This window comes from Grampus griseus (genome assembly GCF_964374135.1).
Source record: "Grampus griseus genome assembly, chromosome: 8".
Classification (NCBI taxonomy): domain Eukaryota; kingdom Metazoa; phylum Chordata; class Mammalia; order Artiodactyla; family Delphinidae; genus Grampus; species Grampus griseus.
Genome location: NC_139002.1, coordinates 5,770,318 through 5,796,402, shown reverse-complemented (window position 1 = coordinate 5,796,402; position 26,085 = coordinate 5,770,318). Strand labels below are relative to the sequence as shown.

General features: G+C 38.4%; 1 protein-coding gene across 2 annotated transcripts in view; it reads right to left on the bottom strand.

Moving 5' to 3' along the window:
- The window catches only part of ARHGAP32 (Rho GTPase activating protein 32), a gene marked incomplete at its 5' end in the record, with an annotated part of 173,975 nt that overhangs the window by 87,166 nt on the left and 60,724 nt on the right, over nt 1-26,085 (bottom strand). For both annotated transcript variants that reach the window (XM_082661162.1, XM_082661163.1), the window contains one exon: nt 13,103-13,189. In XM_082661162.1, coding sequence (XP_082517288.1) covers nt 13,103-13,189 — 87 coding nt within the window. The remainder of the gene's footprint in view (nt 1-13,102; nt 13,190-26,085) is intronic.

Below are 26,085 nucleotides of genomic sequence, written 5' to 3'. Positions count from 1 at the left end.
ACAAAAAAAACCCCATCTAGAACCAGTAAGTGATTACAGCAAAGTAGCAGGATACAAGGTTAATATACAAAAGTCAACTGCTTTCCTATATACCAGGCAATAAATAAGTGGAGTCTGAAATTAAAAACACAATACCATTTACATTACCACCCCAAAAATGAAATACTTAGGCATAAATCTAACAAAATATGTGCAAGATCTATATGAGGAAAACTATAAAACTCTGGTGAAAGAAGTCAAAGAACTAAATATGGAGAGATATACCATGTTCACGGACAGGAAGATTCAATATTGCCAAGGTGTTAATTCTTCCCAACTTGATCTACAGATTCACAATCCTTCCCCAGCCTAAACCCCAGCAAGTTATTTTTCTGAATATTGAAAAACTGATTCTAAAGTGTATATGGAGAGGCAAAAGTCCCAGAACAGCTAACACAATATTAAAGAAAAAGAACAAAGTTGGAGGATTGATGGTATGTAACTTCAAGACTTACCATAAAGCTACAATAATCAACACAATATGGTATTAGGAAAGGAACAGACATATACATAAATGGAACAGAACAGACAGCCCAGAAACAGACCAACCAAAGTACAGTCAACTGATGTTTGACAAAAAAGCAAAGGCAATACAATGGAGAAAAGATGGTTTTTTTCAACAAATGGTGCTGGAACAACTGAACATCCACACACAAAAAAATAAATCTAGACACAGACCTTACATCTTTCACAAAAACTAACTCAAAAAGACCTTAGCATAAGACACAAAACAATAAAACTCTTAGAAGATAACACAGGAGAAAATATAGATGACCTTGGGTTTGGTGATGACTTTCTTTAGATACAAGAGCAAAGGCACAGTCCATGAAAGAAAGAATCGATAAGCTGGACTTCACTGAAATTAAGATTTTCTGCCCTGTCGAGAGAATGAAAAGACAAGCCACGGACTTGGGAGAAAATATTGGCAAATAACATATCTACTGATAAAGGATTTTAACCGAAATATACAAAGAACCCTTAACAATCAACAAGAAGAAAACAAACAACTGATTTTAAAATGGGCACCTCACTAAAAAGACATACAGATGGTAAATAAGCATATGAAAGGATGCTCCACACCATATGACATCAGGGCAAGGCAAATAAAAACAAGAAGATATCACTACACATCTATTGGAGTGGCAAAAATCCAGAACACTAATAACACCAAATGCTAGGGAGGATGGGAAGCAACAGGAACTTTCCTTCACTGCTGGTATGAATATAAAATGGTACAGCCATTTAGGTAGACTTTTCAGTTTCTTACAAAATTTATCATACTCTTAGCACAGGATCCAGCAATTGCACTCCTTGGTGTTTACCCAAATGAGCTGAAAAGTTATATCCACACAAAACCTGCACACAAAGGTTTACAGCAGCTTTATTAAAAGCTGCCAAAGCCTGGAAGCAACCAAGATGTCCTTTAGCTGGTGAATGGATAAATGAACTGTGGTACATCCAGACAATGGAATATGACTCAGCACTAAAACAAAGTATCAAGCCATGAAAAGACATGAAACTTAAATGCATATTGCTAAGTGAAAGTAGGCACCCTGAAAAGGCTACATACTATGATTCCAACCATATGACACTGTAGAAAATACAAAAGTATGGAGAAAATTTAAGAAAAAAATCAGTGGTTGCCACGGGCTGGGGGAAGTGAGAGATGAATAGGTGGAGCACAGGAGATTATAGGACAGTAAAACTATTCCACATACTATGATGGTGAAGACACATTATAAATTTATCCAAACCCACAGAATGCACAACACCATGAATGAACCCTTAATGACAATGGTACGTCAATGTAGGCTCATCAGTTGTAACAATGTACGACGTTAGCAGGGGAATGTCCATAGTGGAGGAGGATGTGCATGTGTGAGGACAAGGGACACAAGGGAACCTTGTACTTCCACTCAATTTTGCTGTAAATTTAAAATTGGTCTAAAAAAAAGTTTATTAAATTTATAAAAAGTAATCATGTTCTCTTCTCTCTATAGAGTATTGCTGAAAGAAATAAATAACAATAAGCAACCACATAACGGAAAGAACATTCAGAGCCTCAAAAGGTAAATACTGGGGACTGGATTTCAAAATTCATTTCTTCATATACCAAAAAACTGATTTCTTTCAACTTTTAAAAACTGTTCTTGTGCTAGTAAAAAGTCTGCGTTTTTATGCAAATTTATATGCAGGAAATTAAAACCGTAACACATAATTTGCAAATTCTCTCAAACTGTTTTAAAGTCACTCAGTAAAATTCTAAAAATAGTAAAATACCTATCTTTTCAGTAGACGTGGAAGAAAAACTTTAAATTTCATATGTAAAAAAACAACCTTAATCATGGAATTTCCAAATGGGCTGAATAAAGTAAATGATCAGAGAATTTTAGAAGTTCAATTATTTTATGAAGAACAGAACAAAAAATTAACTATCTACATCTGTCTAAATTTTAATTTGCAGCTAATTTATAATCTTAATAATTATTACTATCAAGTAAGTATTGTTCTCCAAGGATAACAAAAATCAACAATTCTTAACAAGGCTCATAAAGAAGAATGAGAGAAAAAGAAAAATACCAGTGTATATAGGATCAAATTTCTAAGACAAAATTTTGTTCTTCTTTCTTTCATTCATTCACCAGATATTTACTGAGCACCTACATAGTACCAAGCCCTGGAGCGAGCATTAGAGATCCAACAGAGAAAGTACCATCAAACCTCTGACTTCTTAGAATTTATTTCTAGTGAGGAAAAAAATACTTTTTAAGTTAATAAATACATAAATAAAATAATGATACGTTTGTGCTATAAAGAAGTGATATCTAACCTGCCTCCTGAGAACTGAGCAGACACCAGACACAGCAACTGTATGTGTGAATGGAGTGATGAGCTGACCAAAAGGTCAATGCCTTGTTTCAGGAAAAAACCCAGGGTCTTTTAGGAACTGACTGAAAGCTAGTGAGACCAAAGAGTAGGAGTGAGAAGATTGTCCCATGATGCTTAGAAAAAGTAGGCAAGGTCCAGATCCTGCACGGCCCACACAGGCCTTGGTAGCAGTTTGGGTTTAGTTTTGAATTCAATGGAAATCTACTGAAGAGTTTTAACCATTAGAGTAACATGTTTAAATTTACATTTTACCTCATTCTGGCAGTTGAAGGGTTATAATCAAGTACAGGGTGCAAACGCAGATGTTATCAACAATGGCCTAACAAGATACAGTGATTGAGATACAGCTTGGTAGTAATAGAGGTGGAAAAAGTTAGACAAAATCTACACATACTTGCGGTCCTTTCTGAGAAGAACAGTCTTCACCCATGTCCTCTGAAGACTCTTTTATCATGAGAAAGTTTATCTTGCAAGAGAATTAGTACTTTGAATTAACTGTATGTATGATGAAGTTCAGTGAAAAGAAAGACCTGATTGAAATCTCAGCCTGGCCTTATCCCAAGTAGGGGGCTTTACACAAGTTACTTAAGGCCGACGAACAGCAGCTCATTCTTCTACATAATGGGAATAGTAACACATATATTTCAGAGAAAAGTTTTTAGGTTTAAATAAGAATGTTTGCGATCTGCTTATATTCAATACATTGTGTTCATACACAGATGCTCTTCAAACGTTAATAATTAACTCCACACCCTTAGTAACAACATATTCTAAAGCAACCAAGTGGAGGAGTTATTTAATACCGAGGAATGCATTTCTGATGGTGGAATTTAAAGCATCAGAGAACAAGAGATATTTTGAGACAGAAGAGCATTCCCCTAAAACCAACTGTTTACTCCATCAACGGGGACATAAAGAAGCTTTCACATGACTGTAAATATTTTTTTAACATCTTTATTGGAGTATAATTGCTTTACAATGGTGTGTTAGTTTATACTGTATGACAAAGTGAATCAGCTATACATATACATATATCGCCATATCTCCTCCCTCTTGCATCTCCCTCCCACCCCTCAGATGGACACAAAGCACTGAGCTGATCTCCCTGTGCTATGCAGCTGCTTCCCACTAGCTATCTACTTTACATTTGGTAGTGTATATGTGTCCATGCCACTCTCTCACTTCATCCTGGCTTACCCTTCCCTGTCCCTGTGTCCACAAATCCATTCTCTACATCTGCATCTTTATTCCTGTTCTTCCCCTATGTTCTTCAGAACCTTTTTTTTTTTTTAAGATTCCATATATATGTGTTAGCATGCAGTATTTGGTTTTCTCTTTCTGACTTACTTCACTCTGTATGACCGTCATTAGGTCCATCCACCTCACTACAAATAACTCAATTTTGTTTCTTTTTACGGCTGAGCAGTATTCCATCATATATATGTGCCACATCTTCTAAATCCATTCATCTGTCGATGGAAACTTAGGTTGATTCCATGTCTTAGCTATTGTAAATATAGTTGCAATGAACATTGTGGTACATGACTCTTTTTTTTTTTTGAATTATTTATGTATTTATTTATGGCTGTGTTGGGTCTTCGTTTCTGTGCGAGGGCTTTCTCTAGTTGTGGCAAGCGGGGGCCACTCTTCATTGCGGTGTGCGGGCCTCTCACTGTCGCAGCCTCTCTTGTTGCGGAGCACAGGCTCCAGACGCGCAGACTCAGTAGCTGTGGCTCACGGGCCCAGTTGCTCCACGGCATGTGGGATCTTCCCAGACCAGGGCTCGAACCCGTGTCCTCTGCATTGGCAGGCATATTCTCAACCACTGCGCCATCAGGGAAGCCCACATGACTCTTTTTGAATTATGGTTTTCTCAGGGTATATGCCCAGTAGTGGGATTACTGGGTCGTATGGTAGTTCTATTTTTAGTTTTTAAGAAACCTCCATACTGTTCTCCATAGTGGCTGTATCAATTTACATTCCCACCAACAGTGCAACAGGGTTCCCTTTTCTCCACACCCTCCCCAGCATTTATTGTTTGTAGATTTTTTGATGATGGCCATTCTGACTGGTGTCAGGTGATACCTCAGTGTAGTTTTGATTTGCATTTCTCTAATCATTAGTGATGTTGAGCATCCTTTCATGTGTTTGTTGGCAGTCTGTATATCTTCTTTGGAGAAATGTCTATTTAGGTCTTCTGCCCCTTTTTGGATTGGGTTGTTTGTTTTTTTGTTATTGAGCTGCATGAGCTGCTTGTAAATTTTGGAGATTAATCCTTTGTCAGTTCCTTCGTTTACAAATATTTCCTCCCAGTCTGAGGGTTGTCTTTTTGTCTTGTTTATGGTTTCCTTTGCTGTGCAAAAGCTTTTAAGTTTCATTGGGTCCCATTTGTTTATTTTTCTTTTTATTTCCATTTCTCTAGGAGGTGGGTCAAAAAGGATCTTGCTGTGATTTATGTCATAGTGTGTTCTGCCTGTGTTTTCCTCTAAGAATTTTATAGTGTCTGGCCTTACATCTAGGTCTTTAATCCATTTTGAGTCTATTTTGGTGTATGGTGCTAGGGAGTGCTCTAATTTCATTCTTTTACATGTAGCTGTCCAGTTTTCCCAACACCACTTACTGAAGAGGCTGTCTTTTCTCCATTGCATTTTCTTGCCTCCTTTATCAAAGATAAGGTGACCATATGTGCATGGGTTTATCTCTGGCCTTTCTATCTTCTTCCATTGATCTATATTTCTGTTGTGCCAGTACCATACTGTCTTGATTACTGTAGGTCTGTAGTATAGTCTGAAGACAGGGAGCCTGATTCCTCCAGCTCCATTTTCCTTTCTCAATATTGCTTTGGCTATTCGGGGCCTTTGTGTTTCCATACAAATTGTGGAATTTTTTTGTTCTAGTTCTGTGAAAAATGCCAGTGGTAATTTGACAGGGATTGCACTGAATCTGTAGATTGCTCTGGGTAGTATAGTCACTTTCACAATGTTGATTCTTCTAATCCAAGAAGATGGTATATCTCTCCATCTATTTGTATCATCTTTAATTTCTTTCGTTAAGTGTCTTATAATTTTCTGCATACAGGTCTTTTGTCTCCTTAGGTAGGTTTATTCCTAGGTATTTTGTTCTTTTTGTTGCTGTGGCACACAGGAGTGTTTCCTTAATTTCTCTTTCAGATTTTTCATCATTAGTGTATAGGAGTGCAAGACATTTCTGTGCATTAATTTTGTATCCTGCTACTTTACCGAATTCATTGATTAGCTCTAGTAGTGTTCTGGTAGCCTCTTTAAGAGTCTCTAAGTATAGTATCATGTCATCTGCAAACAGTGACAGCTTTACTTCTTCTTTTCCTATTTGGATTCCTTTTGTTTCTTTTTATTCTCTGATTGCTGTGGCTATAACTTCCAAAACTATGTTGAATAATAGTGGTGAGAGTGGGCAACCTTACCTTGTTCTGATAATAGTGGAAGTGGTTTCAGTTTTTCACCACTGAGAATGATGTTGGCTGTGGGTTTGTCATATATGGCCTTTATTATGTTGAGGAAAGTTCCCTCTATGCCTACTTTCTGGAGGGTTTTTATCATAACTGGGTGTTGAATTTTGTCAAACGCTTTTTCTGCATCTACTGAGAAGATCACATGGTTTTTCTCCTTCAATTTGTTAATAAGGTGCATCACATTGATTGATTTGCACATACTGAAGAATGCTTGCATTCCTGGGATAAACCCCACTTGATCGTGGGGTATGATTCTTTTAATGTGCTGCTGGATTCTGTTTGCTAGTATTTTGTTGAGGATTTTTACATCTATGTTCATCAGTGATATTGGCCTGTAGTTTTCTTTGTTTGTGACATCCTTGTCTGGTTTTGTTATCAGGGTGATGGTGGCCTCATAGAATGAGTTTGGGAATGTTCCTCCCTCTGCTGTATATTGGAAGAGTTTGAGAAAGACAGGTGTTAGCTCTTCTCTAAATGTCTGTAGAATTCGCCTGTGAAGTAATCTGGTCCTGGGCTTTTGTTTGTTAGAAGATTTTTAAATCACAGTTTCAATTTCAGTGCTTGTGAATGGTCTGTTTATATTTTCTACTTCTTCCCGGTTCTGTCTCAGAAGGTTGTGCTTTTCTAAGAATTTGTCCATTTCTTCCAGGTTGTCCATATTATTGGCATAAGGTTGCTTGTAGGAATCTCTCATGATCCTTTGTATTTCTGCAGTGTCAGTTGTTACTTCTCCTTTTTCACTCTAATTCTGTTGATTTGAGTCTTCTCCCTTTTTTTCTTGATGAGTCTGGCTAATGGTTTACCAATTTTGTTTATCTTCTCAAAGAACCAGCGTTTAGTTTTACTGATCTTTGCTACTATGTCCTTCATTTCTTTTTCATTTATTTCTGATCTGATTTTTATGATTTCTTTCCTTCTGCTAACTTTTGGTTCTTTTTGTTCTTCTTTCTCTATCTGCTTTAGGTGTAAGGTTAGGTTGTTTATTTGAGATGCTTCTTGTTTCTTGAGGTAGGATTGTATTGCTATAAACTTCCCCCTTAGAATTGCTTTTGCTGCATCCCATGTTGTGTTTTTATTGTCATTTGTTTCTAGGTATTTTTTGATTTCCTCTTTGATTTCTTCAGTGATCTCTTGGTTATCTAGTAGTGTATTCTTTAGCCTTCATGTTTCTGTTTTTGCAAGTTTTTTCCTGTAATCGATATCTAGTTTCATAGCGTTGTGTAGGAAAAAAATACAATTTCAATTTTCTTAAATATACACAGGCTTGATTTGTGACGCAAGACATGATCTATCCTGGAGAATGTTCCATGAGCACTTGAAAAGAAAGTGTTTGTGCTGCTTTTGGATGGAATGCCCTATAAATATCAATTAAGTCCATATTGTTTAATGTGTCATTTAGAGCTTGTGTTTCCTTATTTATTTTCATTTTGGATGATCTGTCTGTTGGTGAAAGTGGGGTGGTAGAGTCCCCTACTATGATTGTGTTACTGTTGATTTCCCCTTTTATGGCTGTTAGCATTTGCCTTATGCATTGAAGCCCTCCTGTGTTGGGTGCATTATTATTTACAATTGTTATATCTTCTTCTTGGATTGGTCCCTTGAGCATTATGTAGTCTCCTTCTTTGTCTCTTGTAATCGTCTTTATTTTAGAGTCTCTTTTGTCTGATATGAGAATTGCTACTCCAGCATTCTTTTGATTTCCATTTGCATGGAATATCTTTTTCCATCTCTTCACTTTCAGTCTGTATGTGTCCCTAGGTCTGAAGTGGGTCTCCTGTAGACAGCATATATACGGGTCTTGTTTTGTATCCATTCAGCCAGTCTGTGTCTTTTGATTGGAGCATTTAATCCATTTACATTTAAGGTAATTATCGATATGTATGTTCCTTTTACCATTTTCTTAATTGCTTTGGGTTTGTTATTGTAGGTGTTTTCCTTCTCTTGTGTTTCCTGCCTAGAGAAGTTCCTTTACTTAGCATTTGTTGTAATGCTGGTTTGGTGGTGCTGAATTCTCTTAGCTTTTGCTTGTCTTTAAAGGTTTTAATTTCTCTGTTGAATCTCAATGAGATCCTTGCTGGGTAGAGTAATCTTGGTTGTAGGTTTTTCCCTTTCATCACTTTAAGTATGTCCTGCCACTCCCTTCTGGCTTGCAGAGTTTCAGCTGAAAGATCAGCTGTTAACCTTATGGGGATTCCCTTGTATGTTATTTGTTGTTTTTCCCTTGCTGCTTTTAATATTTTTTTATTTGTATTTAATTTTTGAGAGTTTGATTAATATGTCCTGGTGCGTTTCTCCTTGGATTTATCGGGACTCTCTGTGCTTCCTGGACTTGCTTGACTATTTCTTTTCCCATACTAGGGAAGTTTTCAACTATAATCTCTTCAAATGTTTTCTCAGTTACTTTTTTTGTCTCTTCTTCTTCTGGGATACCTATATATTAAAATGTTGGTGCATTTAATGTTGTTCCAGAGGTCTCTGAGACTGTTCTCAGTTCTTTTCATTCTTTTTTCTTTATTCTGCCCTGTGGTAGTTATTTCCACTATTTTATCTTCCAGGCCACTTATCCATTCTTCTGCCTCAGTTATTGTGCTATTGATTTCTTCTAGAGAATTTTTAATTTCATTTATTGTGTTGTTCATCATCGTTTGTTTGCTCTTTAGTTCTTCTAGGTCCTTGTTAAACGTTTCTCGTATTTTCTCCATTCTAATTACAAGATTTTGGATCATCTTTACTATCTTTACTCTGAATTCTTTTTCAGGTAGACTGCCTATTTCCTCTTCATTTGTTTGGGCTGGTGGGTTTTTACCTTGCTCCTTCATCTGCTGTGTATTTCTGTCTCTCATTTTGCTTAACTTACTCTGTTTGGTGTTTCCTTTTCGCAGGCTGCAGGTCGGTAGTTCCCGTTGTTTTTGGTGTCTGCTCCCAGTGGGTAAGGTTGGTTCAGTGGGTTGTGTAGGCTTTCTGGTGGAGGGGACTAGTGCCTGTGTTCTGGTGGATGAGGCTGGATTTTGTCTTTCTGGTGGGCAGGACCACGTCCAGTAGTGTGTTTTGGGGTGTCTGTGAACTTCTTATGATTTTAGGCTGCCTCTCTGCTAATGGTGGGCTTGTGTTCCTGTCTTGCTAGTTGTTTGACATAGGGTGTCCAGCACTGTAGACTGCTGGTCATTGAGTGGGGCTGGGTCTTAGCATTGAAATGGAGATCTCTGGGAGAGCTTTCACCGTCTGATATTACGTGGGGCCCAGAGGTCTCTGGTGGACCAGTGTCCTGAACTTGGCTCTCCCACCTCAGAAGCTCAGGTCTGACACCCGGCCAGAGCACTAAGACCCTGTCAGCCACACAGCTGGTAAGTCATGGCACAGTTGGGACAAATTTAGGCCTCCTGACTGACAGTCCATTTCCTTCTACTGTAAATATTTATGAAAAACTTGATCTTCAGAAAAAATAAACTATTATACATTGATGAATTCTGGTAAATACAAAGGTAGTTCATACAATCCAACTTCAATAAGAACCATTCATTTCAACTTCTCTAAAGCTTACTGTGGAACAATAACTAACTATTTCATTAAGCAACCATTATTCTTAAACCAACAATACTATACTCAGAGGGGGAAAGATCAGAAACAAATTTTCATTAGGGCACATGTTAAAATAAATTCTTGCAACAGCTAGGTTTAAATTAGTCATTTTAAAATTAACACTTAGGAGCTTCCCTGGTGGTGCAGTTGTTAAGAATCTGCCTGCCAATGCAGGGGACACGGGTTCGAGCCCTGGTCTGGGAAGATCCTACCTGCCGCGGAGCAAGTAAGCCTGTGCACCACAACTACTGAGCCTGTGCTCTAGAGCCCGTGAGTCACAACTACTGAGCCCACATGCCACAATTACTGAAGCACGTGCGCCTAGAGCCTATGCTCCACAACAAGAGAAGCCACCGCAATGAGAAGCCTGCACACCGCAACAAACAGTACAACCCCCCTCGCCACAACTAGAGAAAGCCCACAGGCAGCAATGAAGACCCAACGCATCCATAAATAAATAAATAAATGAGTAAGTAAATAAATCTATAAAAAACATAACACTTAAAAACTGATGTTTTTAAATCAGACTATTTGCCTCACAGAGGTTTTAAGAATTAAATGATATGCTGCATGCCATAACACTTGTGTACTAGACATATAAGTGATCAAAAAATGCCTACTGAATTTGGATCTATGTAGTATGGAAGATATGGCTTACATTTCTGGGTTCACAATTTAAAAAGAAATTAAAACTGTAAAAGGCAGAGACAAAGACACCATTACAAGATTCAAAGGTAATACCTAAAGAAATCATATCACTTAACCTACAGAAAGGAAAAAGATCACAGCTGTTTAACTGGACACTTTCTAAGATAAAAGATAAAGCAAAGAAAGTGGGTTCAAATGAAGGACCAAGAATTTTGGTTAAATAAACAAAATTTCAAGTGCACATTATTAAAAATTAGAAATTAGCAAAGATATGAAATATGAAATTAGCTTCTATAACGAACAGATTACAGGGCGTAAGGGTGATCGTATCTCATCTGAAGATTAAGCAATCTCCAAAATCTGTTGTAGATTGCAAATTCCAAGGTGATGCAAGAAAAGCTGGCAATCAGGAAACGGAAGTCCTCAGTAGCTCCCGCTAAGATTTCATATAGCTTAGGAAAGCAACTTCCATAATTTGGGCCTCAACTTTCTCATTTGCAAAATTAGAAGGTTTGATTGTGAGTCTCTCTTGGTTATAAAACAAAATGATTCTAGTTTAATGTGGTTTATGGCTGACATATATGGCAAGAATACAGAAGGTAAGCCATGAGAACATATCAACGATTACTTACGGTGTGAGGCAGAGGAGAAACGTGACAGCATTATGACAATGCAGTAAATTACTACTTTCATGTGGTAAATAGTATAACAAGTAGTCTGAAATTTTTTAAGCAGCTTGACAAGATATTTACAACCAGGAAATAGCCTTAATTATCTAGGTCACTAATTCATGGAGGCATAATCAAGTAACGATTATACATTTCAATGTATGGTACCAAAATACCATGCTTACCTTTCGAAGGTCATTTTTTAAGAACAGCATAGGTATTTTTGACATTATGTTTTGCTTATGAGAATAAAAATATTTGCATTGTCAGAACAAATGTAAACCACTGGTAAGAAGAGAAGATGCTAGAAGGTGTAGGTTTTAGATGGAATATAAGTTCATGACTCACATGCCAATCAGGCACTCTAGATAAAGAAAAAATGTTCTATATTCCTGTATTAGCAATGGTTCATCATGAAAGCATTTGATATTTTCACTTAAAAATTAACTCACCAAGTAGAAGCATTTTTATGAAATATGACATGAAACAGTGATTCAGAGCTGCCCACTTCCTCAAAGGAACCAAGACGACATACAGTAAAACATGTATAAATGATATGTAACTTTGAACATATATATACAAACTAAGTTCAATTTCCAATCTCATATTCTCTCACCTACAAATAAAAGCACTTAATTATAAAAGGTTTGCCCTTAAGGTCACACCAAGACTAAGAACTTAAGTATTTCCCATATGAAATAGCCATTAGACTTTTCCAGACTATTTAATTTTTAATTTCAGGTACATGAATAGTACTTTTTAGGAAAAAAAACCCATAAACTCCCCTATCTTACTCTCTCAAAGAAAACTAAAAACTTTGTACATAAGAAAGCTTTCCTAGAAAACACTTGCTTTACAATGACTAGTTCAAAGGTAGGCAAGAAGGCTCAATGAACAAAGAATAAATAAGGGAACTAACTGCTTACCTGATGGAGGAAATAATCAATGCTACAAATGACATATTTTAAATCTCATTAAGAGCAAGTCATGGTAATTACCCTCAAAAAAGTTCTAATACTAAGATTTAAGAAATAGCACACTTCTGAAACGTACACACATTGTTACACCACAAGATGGAACTTACCATCTTGGTTAGAAAAGTGTGCATCTGATGCAGACACTACTTAGTCTGTTCTTTTATTGTAATATGTGACCAGTAGCTGACTCATTTAACCTCATCATCAATAAACAATATATTTCCTTTACTCTTTTTTTTTTTAAAGGATTTTATTTATTTATTTGGCCGCGTTGGGTCTTCGTTGGTGCACGCAGGTTTTCCCTAGTTGCGGCGAGTGGGGGCTACTCTTTCGTTGAGGTGTGCGTGCTTCTCATTGCAGGGCACAGGATTTAGGTGCGTGAGCTTCAGTAGCTGTGGCTCACGGGCTCTAGAGCACAGGCTCAGTAGTTGTGGTGCATGGACTTAGTTGCTGCACGGCATGTGAGATCTTCCTGGACCAGAGCTCAAACCTGTGTCCCCTGAATTGGCAGGTGGATTCTTAACCACTGCGCCACCAGGGAAGTCCTATTTCCTTTACTCTTACAGGAAGAATTTTTACTTACGTTTGTAAATTAAATATCTATTAAATTGACTCTATTAAATTGATTGTTTCAACTCTGAGTATATGCAGAAATGCCAGTATGAATGGGAGAAAGAATAAAATAAAACATTTGTGTTACCGCAGTCAATGTTATTTGTTCATATTTATTCATTCATTTATTCAATGTTATTCATTCATATTTAATTCTCATTAAATTTTATGTGAAATGGAGAACACATCCACAAAATTACCTGACAAGCAATGTGCACGAGGTAGACCAGCTCTTTAGATTCACAGCCATTTTTTGTTACTTCATTCTGTTCTTCTGAAAGTGAAAGCTATGTCAAAGAAGAAAGGGCAAAAGAGAGGAAGAGAAAGTCATGATTAATGAACAAAATAAAATAAGCATTCAATAATACCTGTCCCTCCCCATCAACTTAATGTAAGGTATGCCTTATAACAGAACTCTATTGCTTAAAGCAGATAAGATGAAGATTTCAGGATTTTTAAAAAATATGTTTCTACTTGCAAAAGAATAGATACATGTAAATGTATAACTGAATCACTCTGCTGTACACCTGAAGCTAACACAACATTGTTAATCAACTATACTCCAATAAAAAATAAAAATTAAAAAAATAAATAATAAATTAAAAATACGTTTCTAAAATTTTTCTTTGTAGCTTATATCTAAACTAGCAGAACGGTATAACGGCAGTAAATAAAATAGTACATTCATTCCAAAGCAGGCCTTCACACCCCTGAGGTACAGCACAAATGTGAAAGGAAGGCATTCAGGCGGGCCCTGAGAGACAGCGTGACCAGTGGTCTAAAAGAGCTCAGGCTCTATTACAGAGACTGCACGCTGGCTGCCAGAGAATAGGTTGGGCCTGCAGACACATTTTATTTCAGACTCACCATGCAGGTCTGAACACTGGATTTTATTTTATTTTTATTTGAACCAGCAGCTAACATTTAGAAACTAAGCGGTCTCATATGAAAAATACAGATTTCTGACTTCTATTGAAAAATCTGAAAATCTGAACTACTAGACCCATATTCTCACATGGTCAACAAGTGGCTGGAGCTAAGTGACCACCCGCCTCTGAATGAGGCAAGTATTCTCCCAGAGACTTTGTCACAGAAGTGATTACTCTTTATTTTTTAGTCAATATCTAGGTTGAATGTTAACTGTCATTCATCATGCTACTTGCTTTGTTATTTTTTTACACCCTACTCACTTCACTCATTTATTTACATATCCTTCCCATCTAGGGATGTGAATCTGCAAACTCAGCTCCAGATACAGACAACCCTGAGTTCAAAAGTGCCACTAACTGGTTATATAATGTTGACCTACCTACTTAATCTCTCATCTGGAAAATGGGAATGATATAATAACACCTATTCCCGAGTTCGTTAAATGAGATAATGCATTTAAAGTGTTTACCAAGGTGCCTGGCACTCAGTAAGTACTTAATAAACATTACCTATCATTATAGTTAATGTTATAAGAAATATAAAGTTGATGAGAATATAGTCTCTATTTTTTGAAAGCAGTATCACTGGAAGTATTAAAAAAGAAAAGAAAAGAAAAAAAAAACCTCCTGGTATTAAGTAGGAGAAGTTCAGAGGATAATGATCATTCTCACACTAGCCAAAAATAAGCCAGATTAACTACAAAATGAGTTTTTTAAAAAGTGAAGAGAAACCTACACGAACTAAGTTGCAAACAGGGACAAGACTTTCCTGAGACAGAAGAGATTCGTATGGGTGTGCTCTGATACCTGGCAAAGATGCAGGAGGATAAAGAACCTGCCTTAGACACGGTAAGGAGAAACCAGCCAAACCCCAACTGACTGCATGTGTACTGGAGTGACAAACTAAAATTCCAAGGAGCACCATCAACACCTACCCAGCAACTGACTCCCACAGGTGTTCACCAAGTGGACACAGTCAGTACACCAACGGCGGGGCAGGGAGAGAGAGCAGGAGAACTGAGAGATATGAACCCATGAAGTGTGTGGAGTCTCCCCAAGCACAAGTCAGCGCAGTGGAGACGGGAGAGAAGGCAAGAAAGCTGAGAAAGATCCTCTGCGGCTCTCGGGGCATTTAACAACTGGTGACTGGAGGTGGCACAGAAAAGCTGAGAGAAACCCCACTGAGGCATCGCGGGTGCTGTAAGAGTATAAGGCAGCTACACACTAGGATCTGGGCAAGGCTAGCCGGAAGAGAGCACTTGTTGGCACAAAAAGCTGGGGAGCAAAGAGAACTAACAACCAGGTGGGTTGCTCTCCCTCAGTTCAGAAAACTAGAGGCTTAGCAGTAAAGCACAAAGAGCTCTCACCAATCTTCACTTCTCCCTGCTGAAAAAAACACACTTCCTGAACTTACACTCAAAATATTTAAAAGTAATGAGAAACTAAAGCAAAGTTGCCAAAGGTCAGGTCTATAACAGCCATAGGTCAGCTTAACTCAGGGCCCCATCAAACATGACTAACAAAATCTACCACAACAATCTAACAGAATGGAAAAAGAAGGGATAAGCCCATTCCTGAAGATAAAAATTACTGACTTTAGTCTCTACTGTCTCTTATAACAAATTCGGCATAAAAAAATTACAAAACATACATGGAAGCCAGAAATTGTGATCCAAGGTCAAGAGAGGAAACAGGATAAGGGACAGACACACAAATGGCCCAGATATTGAAATAATAAAAAGAATGTAAATTAATTATGGTAGAAATTCTAAAATTTAGTCTGAAAAGATAATATGTAAGAATATAAGAATACAGGGAATTCTAGCAGAGACTGATCTACAAATATATTCAAAAGAAATGCTAAAAATAAAACTATGCTGTCAGATATTAACAGCAAACTGAATACAGTAAATGAAAGAATCACTGAACTTAAAAACAGGTCAACAGAAAGTATCCAAGATGAAAAAAAAACAGAAAAAAAAGAATGACCAAAAAATAAATAAATAAATAACAGTACAGTTAAGATCTCTGAAAGAATACCAAACAGACAAGCAATATGTACAACTGGCGTACTAGAAGGAAATGGGATTGGAATGGGGCAGAGAAGTATTGCTGGGACAACAGATGAGAACTTTCTAAAACAGGTAAAAGATACCAACTAACAAATTCAAGAAACAGTGAACCCCAAATAGGATAAATTTCAAAAATCACTACTAGGGGGCTTCCCTGGTGGCGCAGTGGTTGAGGGTCCGCCTGCCGATGCAGGGTACACGGGTTCGTGCCCCGGTCTGGGAGGATCCCACGTGCCGCGGAGCGGCTGGGCCCGTGGGCCATGGCCGCTGAGCCTGCGCTCCGCAGCGGGAGAGGCCACAGCAGTGAGAGGCCCGCGTACAGCAAAAAAAAAAAAAAAAAAAAAAAAAAAAAATCACTACTAGGCATATCATAATCACGCTTTTGAACAACAAAATAAAGACAAGAATCTTTAAAGCAGGCAAAGAGAAAAACATATAACATTAAGGGGAAAATAGATAAGTGACAGCTAAATTCTCACCAGAAATAAGAGAGGCCAGGAGACAAAAGAGAAACAGAGTTAAAGTGCTGGAAGAAAAATACTGTCAATTCTATATCCCACTAAAATAAACTTCAGAAAATTAAGAAATATAAACAAATTTACAAGTGACAAAAGCTGAGAGAATATGTTTCTAACAGACCAGTGCAACATAAAAGCTAATACAACTTTCTAAGATTGAAGGGAAATAGTACTAGACAAAAACCCAGAACTTCAGGAAGGAATAAACAACATCAGAAAGGGTAAGTATTAAGTAAACATAAAACACCTAAATTCTCAACAGTAATAGACAGTAGAAGTTTGAGACTATCTTAATAGTTTTGAGAAAAGAAAATAAATTAACCAAGGTTTTATTCATACCTAAACCTACAAGAAAAGAGAGGAAAAAAAAAGAATTTTCTGATGAATGAAAACTTAATGAATTTGGACTTCCCTGGTGGTGCAGTGGTTAAGAATCCACCTGCCAATGCAGGGGATACGGGTTCGAGCCCTGGTCCGGGAAGATCCCACATGCCATGGAGCAACTAAGCCTGTGCTCCACAACAAAAGAAGCCACAACAATGAGAAGCCTGCACATCACAATGAAGAGTAGCCCCCACTCGCTACAACTAGAGAAAGCCAGCACGCAGCAACGAAGACCCAACGCAGCCAAAAATAAATAAATAAGTAAGCAAATAAATAACATTTTAAAAACAAGACACAAAACAAAACTCATTAGCTCCCATCAACAAATCCTCACTAAAAAGACTTCCAAAATATGTACTTAAAGATGAAAAAGGGGGCTTCCCTGGTGGCACAGTGGTTGAGAGTCCACCTGCCGATGCAGGGGACACGGGTTCGTGCCCTGGTCCAGGAAGATCCCACATGCCGTGGAGCGCCTGGGCCCGTGAGCCATGGCCGCTGAACCTGCGCGTTTGGAGCCTGTGCTCCGCAACGGGAGAAGCCACAACAGTGAAAGGCCCGTGTACCGCAAAAAAAAAAAAAAAAAAAAAGATGAAAAAGGATTCCAGGATAAAGAACTAAGGTATAAAGCAGAAATATTGAGCAAAGAATTCAGCAAATAAGTATTATATCTAAACAAATCTTAACGTATAACAAAAATAATGATTAATTATAAGAAATAAAGAGATGAAACTATAAATCCTGAACAACACTACCATGGAAGACAAGAAAGAGTAATCCCACTTAAAACATTCTAAGTGCTGGTATTGCTTGAGAGAAAAAGTAAAGACACTGATAAACTTCAGACTAAAAATTAGGTGTTCAAGTTAAATTTTTAATGGTAGCCACTAAAAGAACAGAAAAACCCGCTGTAACTTCCAAACAATAAAGAGGGAGGTAAAATTTTTAAATGTCAATACCTGTAACAGAATTAAGAATAGAAGAAAATCAATCTTCCTAAGTAGAACAGAAGAGGGGGGAAGGAGAGAGCAAATTTCCAAATTAAAGCAAGGAGATGGGGTGGAGGGAATTAAAAGCAAAACAGTATAGTCAAATGGTTATCAACAAAATGGTGGAGTAGGCAGCTCCAAACTCCAGTCCGTTCACAGAAACATGAGAAAACAAGCAAAAACTCTCAGAACGAACTTTCTCACTACTCTAGAAAACAGCAGAAACCCATGAACATGTTCAGGGTGAGACACATGCACGCAAAGGGCATAATAAGACCCTAAGCTTTAACCTCTAATTAAACTTTAGCTAAGACAGAGCTGTAAACAGTTTGGTTAAGTGTTGAATGAGCACCCCACCACAAAGGAAATGTGCAAAGACTGGAGAAGTGGCTTTTTGTTTGTTTTATTTTTAGCTCCCAGCATTCAAGGAATTCCCTGACAAAACCCTTCTGGAACACAAGCTAAAAGAAGAGAGCGTTCAGTGAGCACCTATGACAAGAAATACAGTCTTTGCAAAAACAGCCTGGAAAGGTCACAAACAGACAACTGCAGCCTTCACAAAAAAAGACAGCAAACCTGTATAAAGGGGTGGAATCTGATTCCCAGGGTTACACATTATAACAGTCAAATGTCCAGTATGCAACAACAAAAAAAAATCACAAGATATGCACAAAAAACTTCACAAGAAAAAATAAATAAAACAAAAGAAAATATCCCTGAGAAGTCCGGATACAAAATCTAGTAGTTTTTTTTTTTTTTTGGCTGTGCAGTGCAGCTTGTAGGATCTTAGTTCCCTGACCAGGGATGGAACCCACGCCCCCTACAGTGGAAGCAAGGAGTCCTAACCACTGGACCACCAGGGAAGTTCCAGTTTAGTAGATTTTAAACAAACTACATAAAATACACTCAGAGAGCTCAAAGAAACTACACAGAACTAAAGGAAAGCAGGAAAACAATGTATGAATAAGTGAGCATATCAATAAAAAGAAAGAAAAAAAAGGAACCAAACACAGACTTGGGGGATGACAAATCACTATCTAAAATGAAAATTTCACTAGAAGAGATCAACAGCAGATTTAGGCAGGAAGAAGAATCAGTTTACTTAAAGAAAGGGCAAATAAAAGTATACAGTCCAGGGCCCTGGTGGTCCAGTGGTTACGACTCCACGCTCTCACTGCTGAGGGCCCAGGTTCAATCACTGGTCAGGGAACTAAGATCCTGCAAGCCACCCAGCACAACCAAAAAAAAAAAAAAAAAGTGAAAGAAAGTATACACTCCAAAGAACAGAAAGAAGAAAGAATTAAGGAAAATGAAAAGTACCTAAGAGACTGTAGGACACCATAAAGAGGACCAAAACAATACATTACGGGAATCCCAGAGGAAAAAGAAAAAGTCAGACATAATGAGATTATTTGAGGAGGGATATTAGGAAGATGCAGGAATAGGAGAGCCCCAACTCTAGACCCCTTCACAAAAACAGGTAATAGCAACTGTCCATCAAAGTTTCTAAAGTTATCACAAAGGGCCACAATAAACCAGGTGAAAAGATGAGTCACAAATGGGGATAAAAATCTTTGTAATACACATTGACAGATTCCTTGAACATAATATATAGTGAAAAAAATGAGATAGGTGTATACCCACCCCAACATCTTGAAAAGTATCTGGAATTTAAGTGGGGATCACTAATTATTTGATGAATGACTGAAGAAGCAAACATTGTCTCACTGGAATACAGCACTCATTTTCAAAACTGAATTCATTCTCTTTCCCTGCATATTCTCTTCTACCTCTTGAATTCCCAAAGTAAATAAATATAACTATTCACCCAATTGACCAACCTAATCACCCTTGATTCCTCTACCACCCCCTCCTCTCCACACACCCTTTCTTTTCATATTCCCAGGGTTAAGATCTAACCTAGACCTTTGATTCCTTAATCTCTCCTGTCTTCCCAAAACTTGTCTCTCACACCCGTTCCTTTCTTCCTGTTCTCCACTGCTACTTCCCTAGTTCTGGGCCTCGCTGCATCTGGTCTACACCAGGGGTCCCCAAGCCCCGGGCCACGGACTGGTACCAGTCTGTGGCCTATTGGGAACTGGGCCGCACAGCAGGAAGTGAGCGGCAGGTGAGCGAGTGAAGCTTCATCTCTATTTACAGCCGCTCCCCATTGCTTGCATTACTGCCTGAGCTCCACCTCTTGTCAGATCAGCAGTGGCATTAGATTCTCTTAGGAGCACGAACCCTACTGTGAACTGCGCGAGGGATCTAGGTTGCACGCTCCTTATGAGAATCTAATGCCTGATGATCTGAGGTGGAGCTGAAGTGGTAATGCCAGCACTGGGGAGCAGCTGCAAATACAGATTATTGTTAACAGAGAGGTTTGACTGCACAGAGACCATAATAAATCAATTGCTTGCAGACTCATATCAGAACCCTATCAGTGGGCTTCCCTGGTGGCGTAGTGGTTAAGACTCTGCCTGCCAATGCAGGGGACACGGCTTCAAGCCCTGGTCTGGGAAGATCCCACATGCCTCGGAGCAACTAAGCCTGTGCACTATAACTACTGAGCCTGTGCTCTAGAGTCCGCAAGCCACAGCTACTGAAGCCCGCGCACCTAGAGCCTATGCTCCACAACAAGAGAAGCCACTGCAATGAGAAGCCCACGCACCGCAACCAAGAGGAGCCCCCGCTCGCCACAACTAGAGAAAGCCCACGCGCAGCAACGAAGACCCAATGCAGCCAAAAATAAATAAATAAATAAATATATGTGTGTGTGTGTGTGTACATATATATTTTATTTATTTATTTATTTATTTTTTAAAAAACCCTATCAGTGAGTGGCAAGTGACAATTAAGCTGCATCTGGTGGCAGGCTTTACAGTGGCAAGTGAGTTGCTGTACTTCAATCGTACAGCTGCATCTGGTGGCAGGCTTTAAGTCAGAATCCGACACTTGTTTTAGTCCACCCATGGCCCGCCCATTATTTTATTCACCACTTCCGTCTGCGCCTCTTTCCCATACTGCGCAGTTTTCTCAGTCATAGTTTTGGTAAGCCCACAAGCTAACCTTAGCCAAAATGAGTAAAAAATAAACATCACTGGAGAGCTTCTTTGAAAAGGGGGGAAGACCCAATGATGAGACAGCAGAAGACTCTAAGAGTGCCAACAAAAAGAAAGCTGCTTTTAAAGGAAAATACCAAGAGTCCTACTTAAATTACGGGTTCATCACAACAGGTAATTCACATTCTCCAAGCCCAATTTGTATAATATGTGGCAACTGGCTATCCAACCAAGCCATGAAACCTTCAAAACTGCTTCACCACGTGGAGACCAAGAACCCTGCATTAAAAGACAAGCCTTTGGAGTTTTTCAAAAGAAAAAAACGTGAACACGAAGAACAGAAGCAATTATTGAAGGCCACCATTTCATCAAATGTGTCTGCCCTGAGAACATCGTTCTTAGTGGCTGACCACATTGCTAAAGCTAAGAGAAGCCCTTTACTATTGGTGAAGAGTTGATCCTGCCTGCTGTTAAGGACATGTGTTGTGAACTTTTAGGAGACACTGCAGTTCAAAAGGTGGCACGTGTTCCTCTTTCGGCTAGCACCATAACTAGACAAATTAATGAAATAGCAGAGGATACTGAGGCACAATTGTTAGAGAGGATTAATGAGTCACCGTGGTACACAATCCAGGTTGACAACTCTACCGATGTTGACAACAAGACAACAATGCTTGTTTTTGCGCGATACATTCTTCAGGAGCATGTGCATGAGGATACGTTATGTGCACTTTTGTTGCCAACCAACACCACAGCTGCAGCACTATTCAAGTCTTTGAATGATTACATATCAGGAAAACTGAATTGGTCGTTTTGTGTAGGTATATGCACAGACAGAATGGCTGCCGTGACTGGACGGCTTTCTGGTTTCACTACTCGGGTCAAAGAGGTCGCTTCTGAATGTGAGTCTCCGCACTGTGTCATCCATAGAGAAATGCCGGCTAGCTGAAAAATGTCACCTGAACTTAACAACGTTTTGCAGGATGCTATTAAAATTATCAGCCACATTAAAGTACATGCCCTTAACTCACGTCTGCTCACGCAGCTCTGTGAGGAGATGGACACAGAGCACACACGTCTTCTCTTATACACAGAGTGAGATGGCTTCTAAAGGTAGATCACTAGCCAGAGTTTCTGAGTTAGGAGAGCCGCTCCACAGATTTCTTTTAGAAAAACAGTCACCACTGGCAGCACATTTCAGTGACAGAGAATGGGTCGCAAAACTTGCTTACTTGTGTGACATATTCAATCTGCTCAACAAACTCAATCTGTCACTTCAGGGGAGAACGACAACTGTGTTCAAGACGGCAGATAAAGTGGCTGCATTCAAAGCCAAACTGGAATTATGGGGGCAATGAGTGAACAGTGGGATTTCTGACATCTTTCAAACATTAGCAGAGATTTTGAAAGAGACTGAGCCAGGGCCTTCTTTCTCCCAGCTGGTGCATGATCACCTGTCTCAGCTTTCAGAAGAGTTTGAGTGTTACTTCACAACCACAAAAGACCCCGGAACTGGGAAGGAATGGATCCACAACCCATTTGTGAATAAGCCAGGTGAACTGACTTTGTCTGTGCTAGAAGATAATCAACCGCTTGAGATCACAAATGACGGTGGCCTTAAAAGTATGTTTGAGACAACGTCAAATCTCCATACATTCTGGATTAAAGTCACGGTGGAACATCCTGAGATTACCACAAAAGCACTGAAAAGCCTGCTTCCATTTCCAACATCCTATCTTTGTGAAGCAGGGTTTTCTGCAGGGACGGCAACCAAAGCGAGATTACGGAGTAGATTGGGCATAAGCAACACACGTCGGGTGTCACTGTCTCCCATCACCCCCAGATGGGACCATCTAGTTGCAGGAAAACAAGCTCAGGGCTCCCACTGATTCTGCATAATAGTGAGCTGCATAATTATTTCATTATATATTACAATGTAATAATAACAGAAATAAGGTGCACAATAAATGTAATGCACTTGAATCATCCCAAAATACTCCCCCCCCACCCCACCCCGGTCCGTGGAAAAACTGTCTTCCACGAAACCCGTCCCTGGTGCCAAAAAGGTTGGGGACCCCTGGTCTAGACAACTGCAGACTAGATGATTACAGTGGTCTTCTAACTGGTCTCTTTCCACTTCCTACTACACACTGATCATGGTACTTTCTTCTCAAAATCCCTCAATACTTTGTCAGTTCCTACTAAGAAATTAATTTAAAGGCAAAGTCCAAATACCTTAGATGAGCCCTGAAGGATGGCATTTCTCCAAATTATCTTCTAAACCACTATGAAAGATTAGGCTACATTCGCCTATAGAAACTTATGACATGAACATAATGATTTATTTTTACTTCCTTCAACTTAATGATATCTCAATCCTTCGCCTATAAGAAATGGAAAACAGAATTTCCAAGTCCCATACTTCTGGATTCCTTACAAATTTATTTTTGGAGTTTTTTTTCCTATACTGAATTCACTTTCTATCACCATGGAAACCAATCTGAAATTAGTGTTGTTAGGATCTTTAAAAATACAACTCTATTCAGCAAGCCTTCAAATATTCAAAAAAGTCCTTTCTCTGCATGAAGAATGGAAATCAGCGTAAAGCTGGGTAAAAATACATCACCCCACCCACATGAAAAACATTCATCAAAGCTTAATCAACAGACTGCAAATGGGGCAAAGAAGGAGTTCTCTTCTTTTTATTCACCTTTTATAATGCTATTACGGTTTCAGTTATTATGGGTTCACTATGACATACCTATGGAGTTTGTAAACAGTTTTCTTCACCCACCATAGCTTGTAGTAGAATATGTAAACATGAAAAATAGTTTCTGTTGCACAATATTATGTGGTCTGCTCATCCCAACCATCAACATCCTAAGATTCAACACTGAAAATACCACTTCAAAACACCTGAGCTGAGGATGCCAACTGGAAGAACAACTCTATATTTGAGTTACATCTTAGGTGGGTAAAGTGAAATAAGTTCTAATTTCAGAACATAGGGCAAAAATCAATGAGACAAAACTGCAATTCAAATTTCTTAGGAAAAAGCTAGAGACCTACATGCATCTTAATAAACTTAACAGTCAGTTTTTCCTTCCAGAACCGGAATAGAGCACTGTTTCCTCAGGCGAGTACCAGGTGAAGGAACTGGTTTGCTCATCTTTAAACACCAGAACCACCCTCAGCTCAATGAGAGGTCCACAGCATGAAGAATACATGGGAAATGAGATTAAATGACAGAACAGCAGAATCACATCTCCCATCTTACAGATGCTCACTCCAGAATATACACTTGTCAGGAAACAATACTTCAAGAATATTTTCACACTTCTATTGGCCAGAACTTTTTGAACAAACAGCTTTAGCAGCAGGGTTAAAGGAAGACTGAATGGGAACCCAAATAATAGAGCCCTCCAGAGAGACAGAAAGTCTTTTCTCTCCCCAGAGCCATCTGTTTGTGAAAAAGAACCTTTCCTTCTTTTCCCCAGAGAGGATGTGTTTACATTCCAGAGCAGTGTTCCCTCTCTCCATCTCCAGAAAGGCAGATGGACAGAAGTGCCAGCTAGCCTATATAAACTCCACGTTTCATAATTTCAGAGTTTGTCTCTCGTGGTACAAAATCCCAGCGTACTCACAGGGTATATCTCGTTCTCACATCACCTCCTGGAGAACAAGCCCCTTGCACAGCAGCTTCAGTAGAGAACACTCAGGAAACAGGTATTACATTCATACTTTTTCTGTGCTGTATTTCAGTCAAAACCTGAGCTCTCGTATTCAGGTTAATTTAACTTAATGCTTTATACGAAATTGGATAAAAAGAAACATTAACTCACAGCTTCAGATAACGGAATGATAAAAGAAAATGTAAACCCACATAGTCACCTAATGTTCTACACACTAGATGGCGGTATCACATAAAGCACAGCAGAAAGAGACTCACGCCCCAATAGCATCAAGCTGAGTAAACTGATTATATATCTTCGCGTGTGGCAAGAGATTTTTTTCCTTCTTACTGAAAAATAGTTAGTGAATGTGAATAAATGTTTGTTTTTGGACAATGGAGATGATACAAGGAGAAGTGCAATAAAGATAATAAATATACAGAATTTAAAACTACATGTGGTTTTACTTAATAAATAATAAGAAGCCCTTTCTAGCAATTGCTTATCTTTATATTTTTCTTCAGGTTTCAATTACTGTAAATAAAATATAACACTTATACATCAAATCCTGTAGAGTCTGTTCAAAGTACTATTCAGGGAGAAAATGTCCAAACTCAAATGCACTTATTAAAAAACAATGACCAAAAACAAATAAAATATCAATAGTACCTACACAATTTTATTTATCTAAGGAAAAAAGTATGCTTAGGAATTAATAGTTAATTAATAATAGGGAGGGAGAAATGAAAGGCGGGAGGGAGAAGACAAAGAGTCTCACGTTGATGAATAAAATCCCAAGCTGGTTTCTTGATGAGACCAAGTGTTAAGAATATCTTGTACACAACAATTTATACCCACAAATTTGAAAGCCTATATTAAACGGACAATTTTCTCAGAAAAGATAAAAACTGACCTAAGGAGACATTGACTAGACCTAAAAAGAATCTGACTAGACCAATAATCAAATTATAAGTTGATATGGTAATTAAAGATTAAGCCCTCAAATGGGACCAAACAGGAAAACTGTACTAAACTTTCAAAGAACAGGTAATTCCCATTTCCACAAACTATTCCAAGACATTTACTTTTTAAAGGGTATGGGGCAGTGAAGTTCCCTAACAGGCTAGTGGACAAGTATAGTACACAGACCAACAGCACTAATGAACATAGACACAAAAATCATAAAATCCTGATAAGAGTGAAAAAGGGAATTTATTTTTTAAATATTTAGCCCAGAAGTAGAGTATGTCCTAGGAATACAAAGATGTTTCAACAATCTATTTCTGTGACCAGAGTAATGATCTGTACTAATTTTTAAAGACAGCTTATTCATGCTCTATATAAAAGTGGACTAAGAACTAAGAACATGACATGGTACAGCCTCTCCTGCTGCGTCATTACATCCTTTTACCTCTTCTTCACCTTGTCACATCCCCAGTTCATTTAAGTCAGAGCTCACAGTTCATCTTAGCTAGAAGGATCATTAGCTGTCATTTGGTTATTCTAGTGTATCCAGTATGAAGATAAGGAAAACAAGACCAAGATTAACTGACAATCTCCC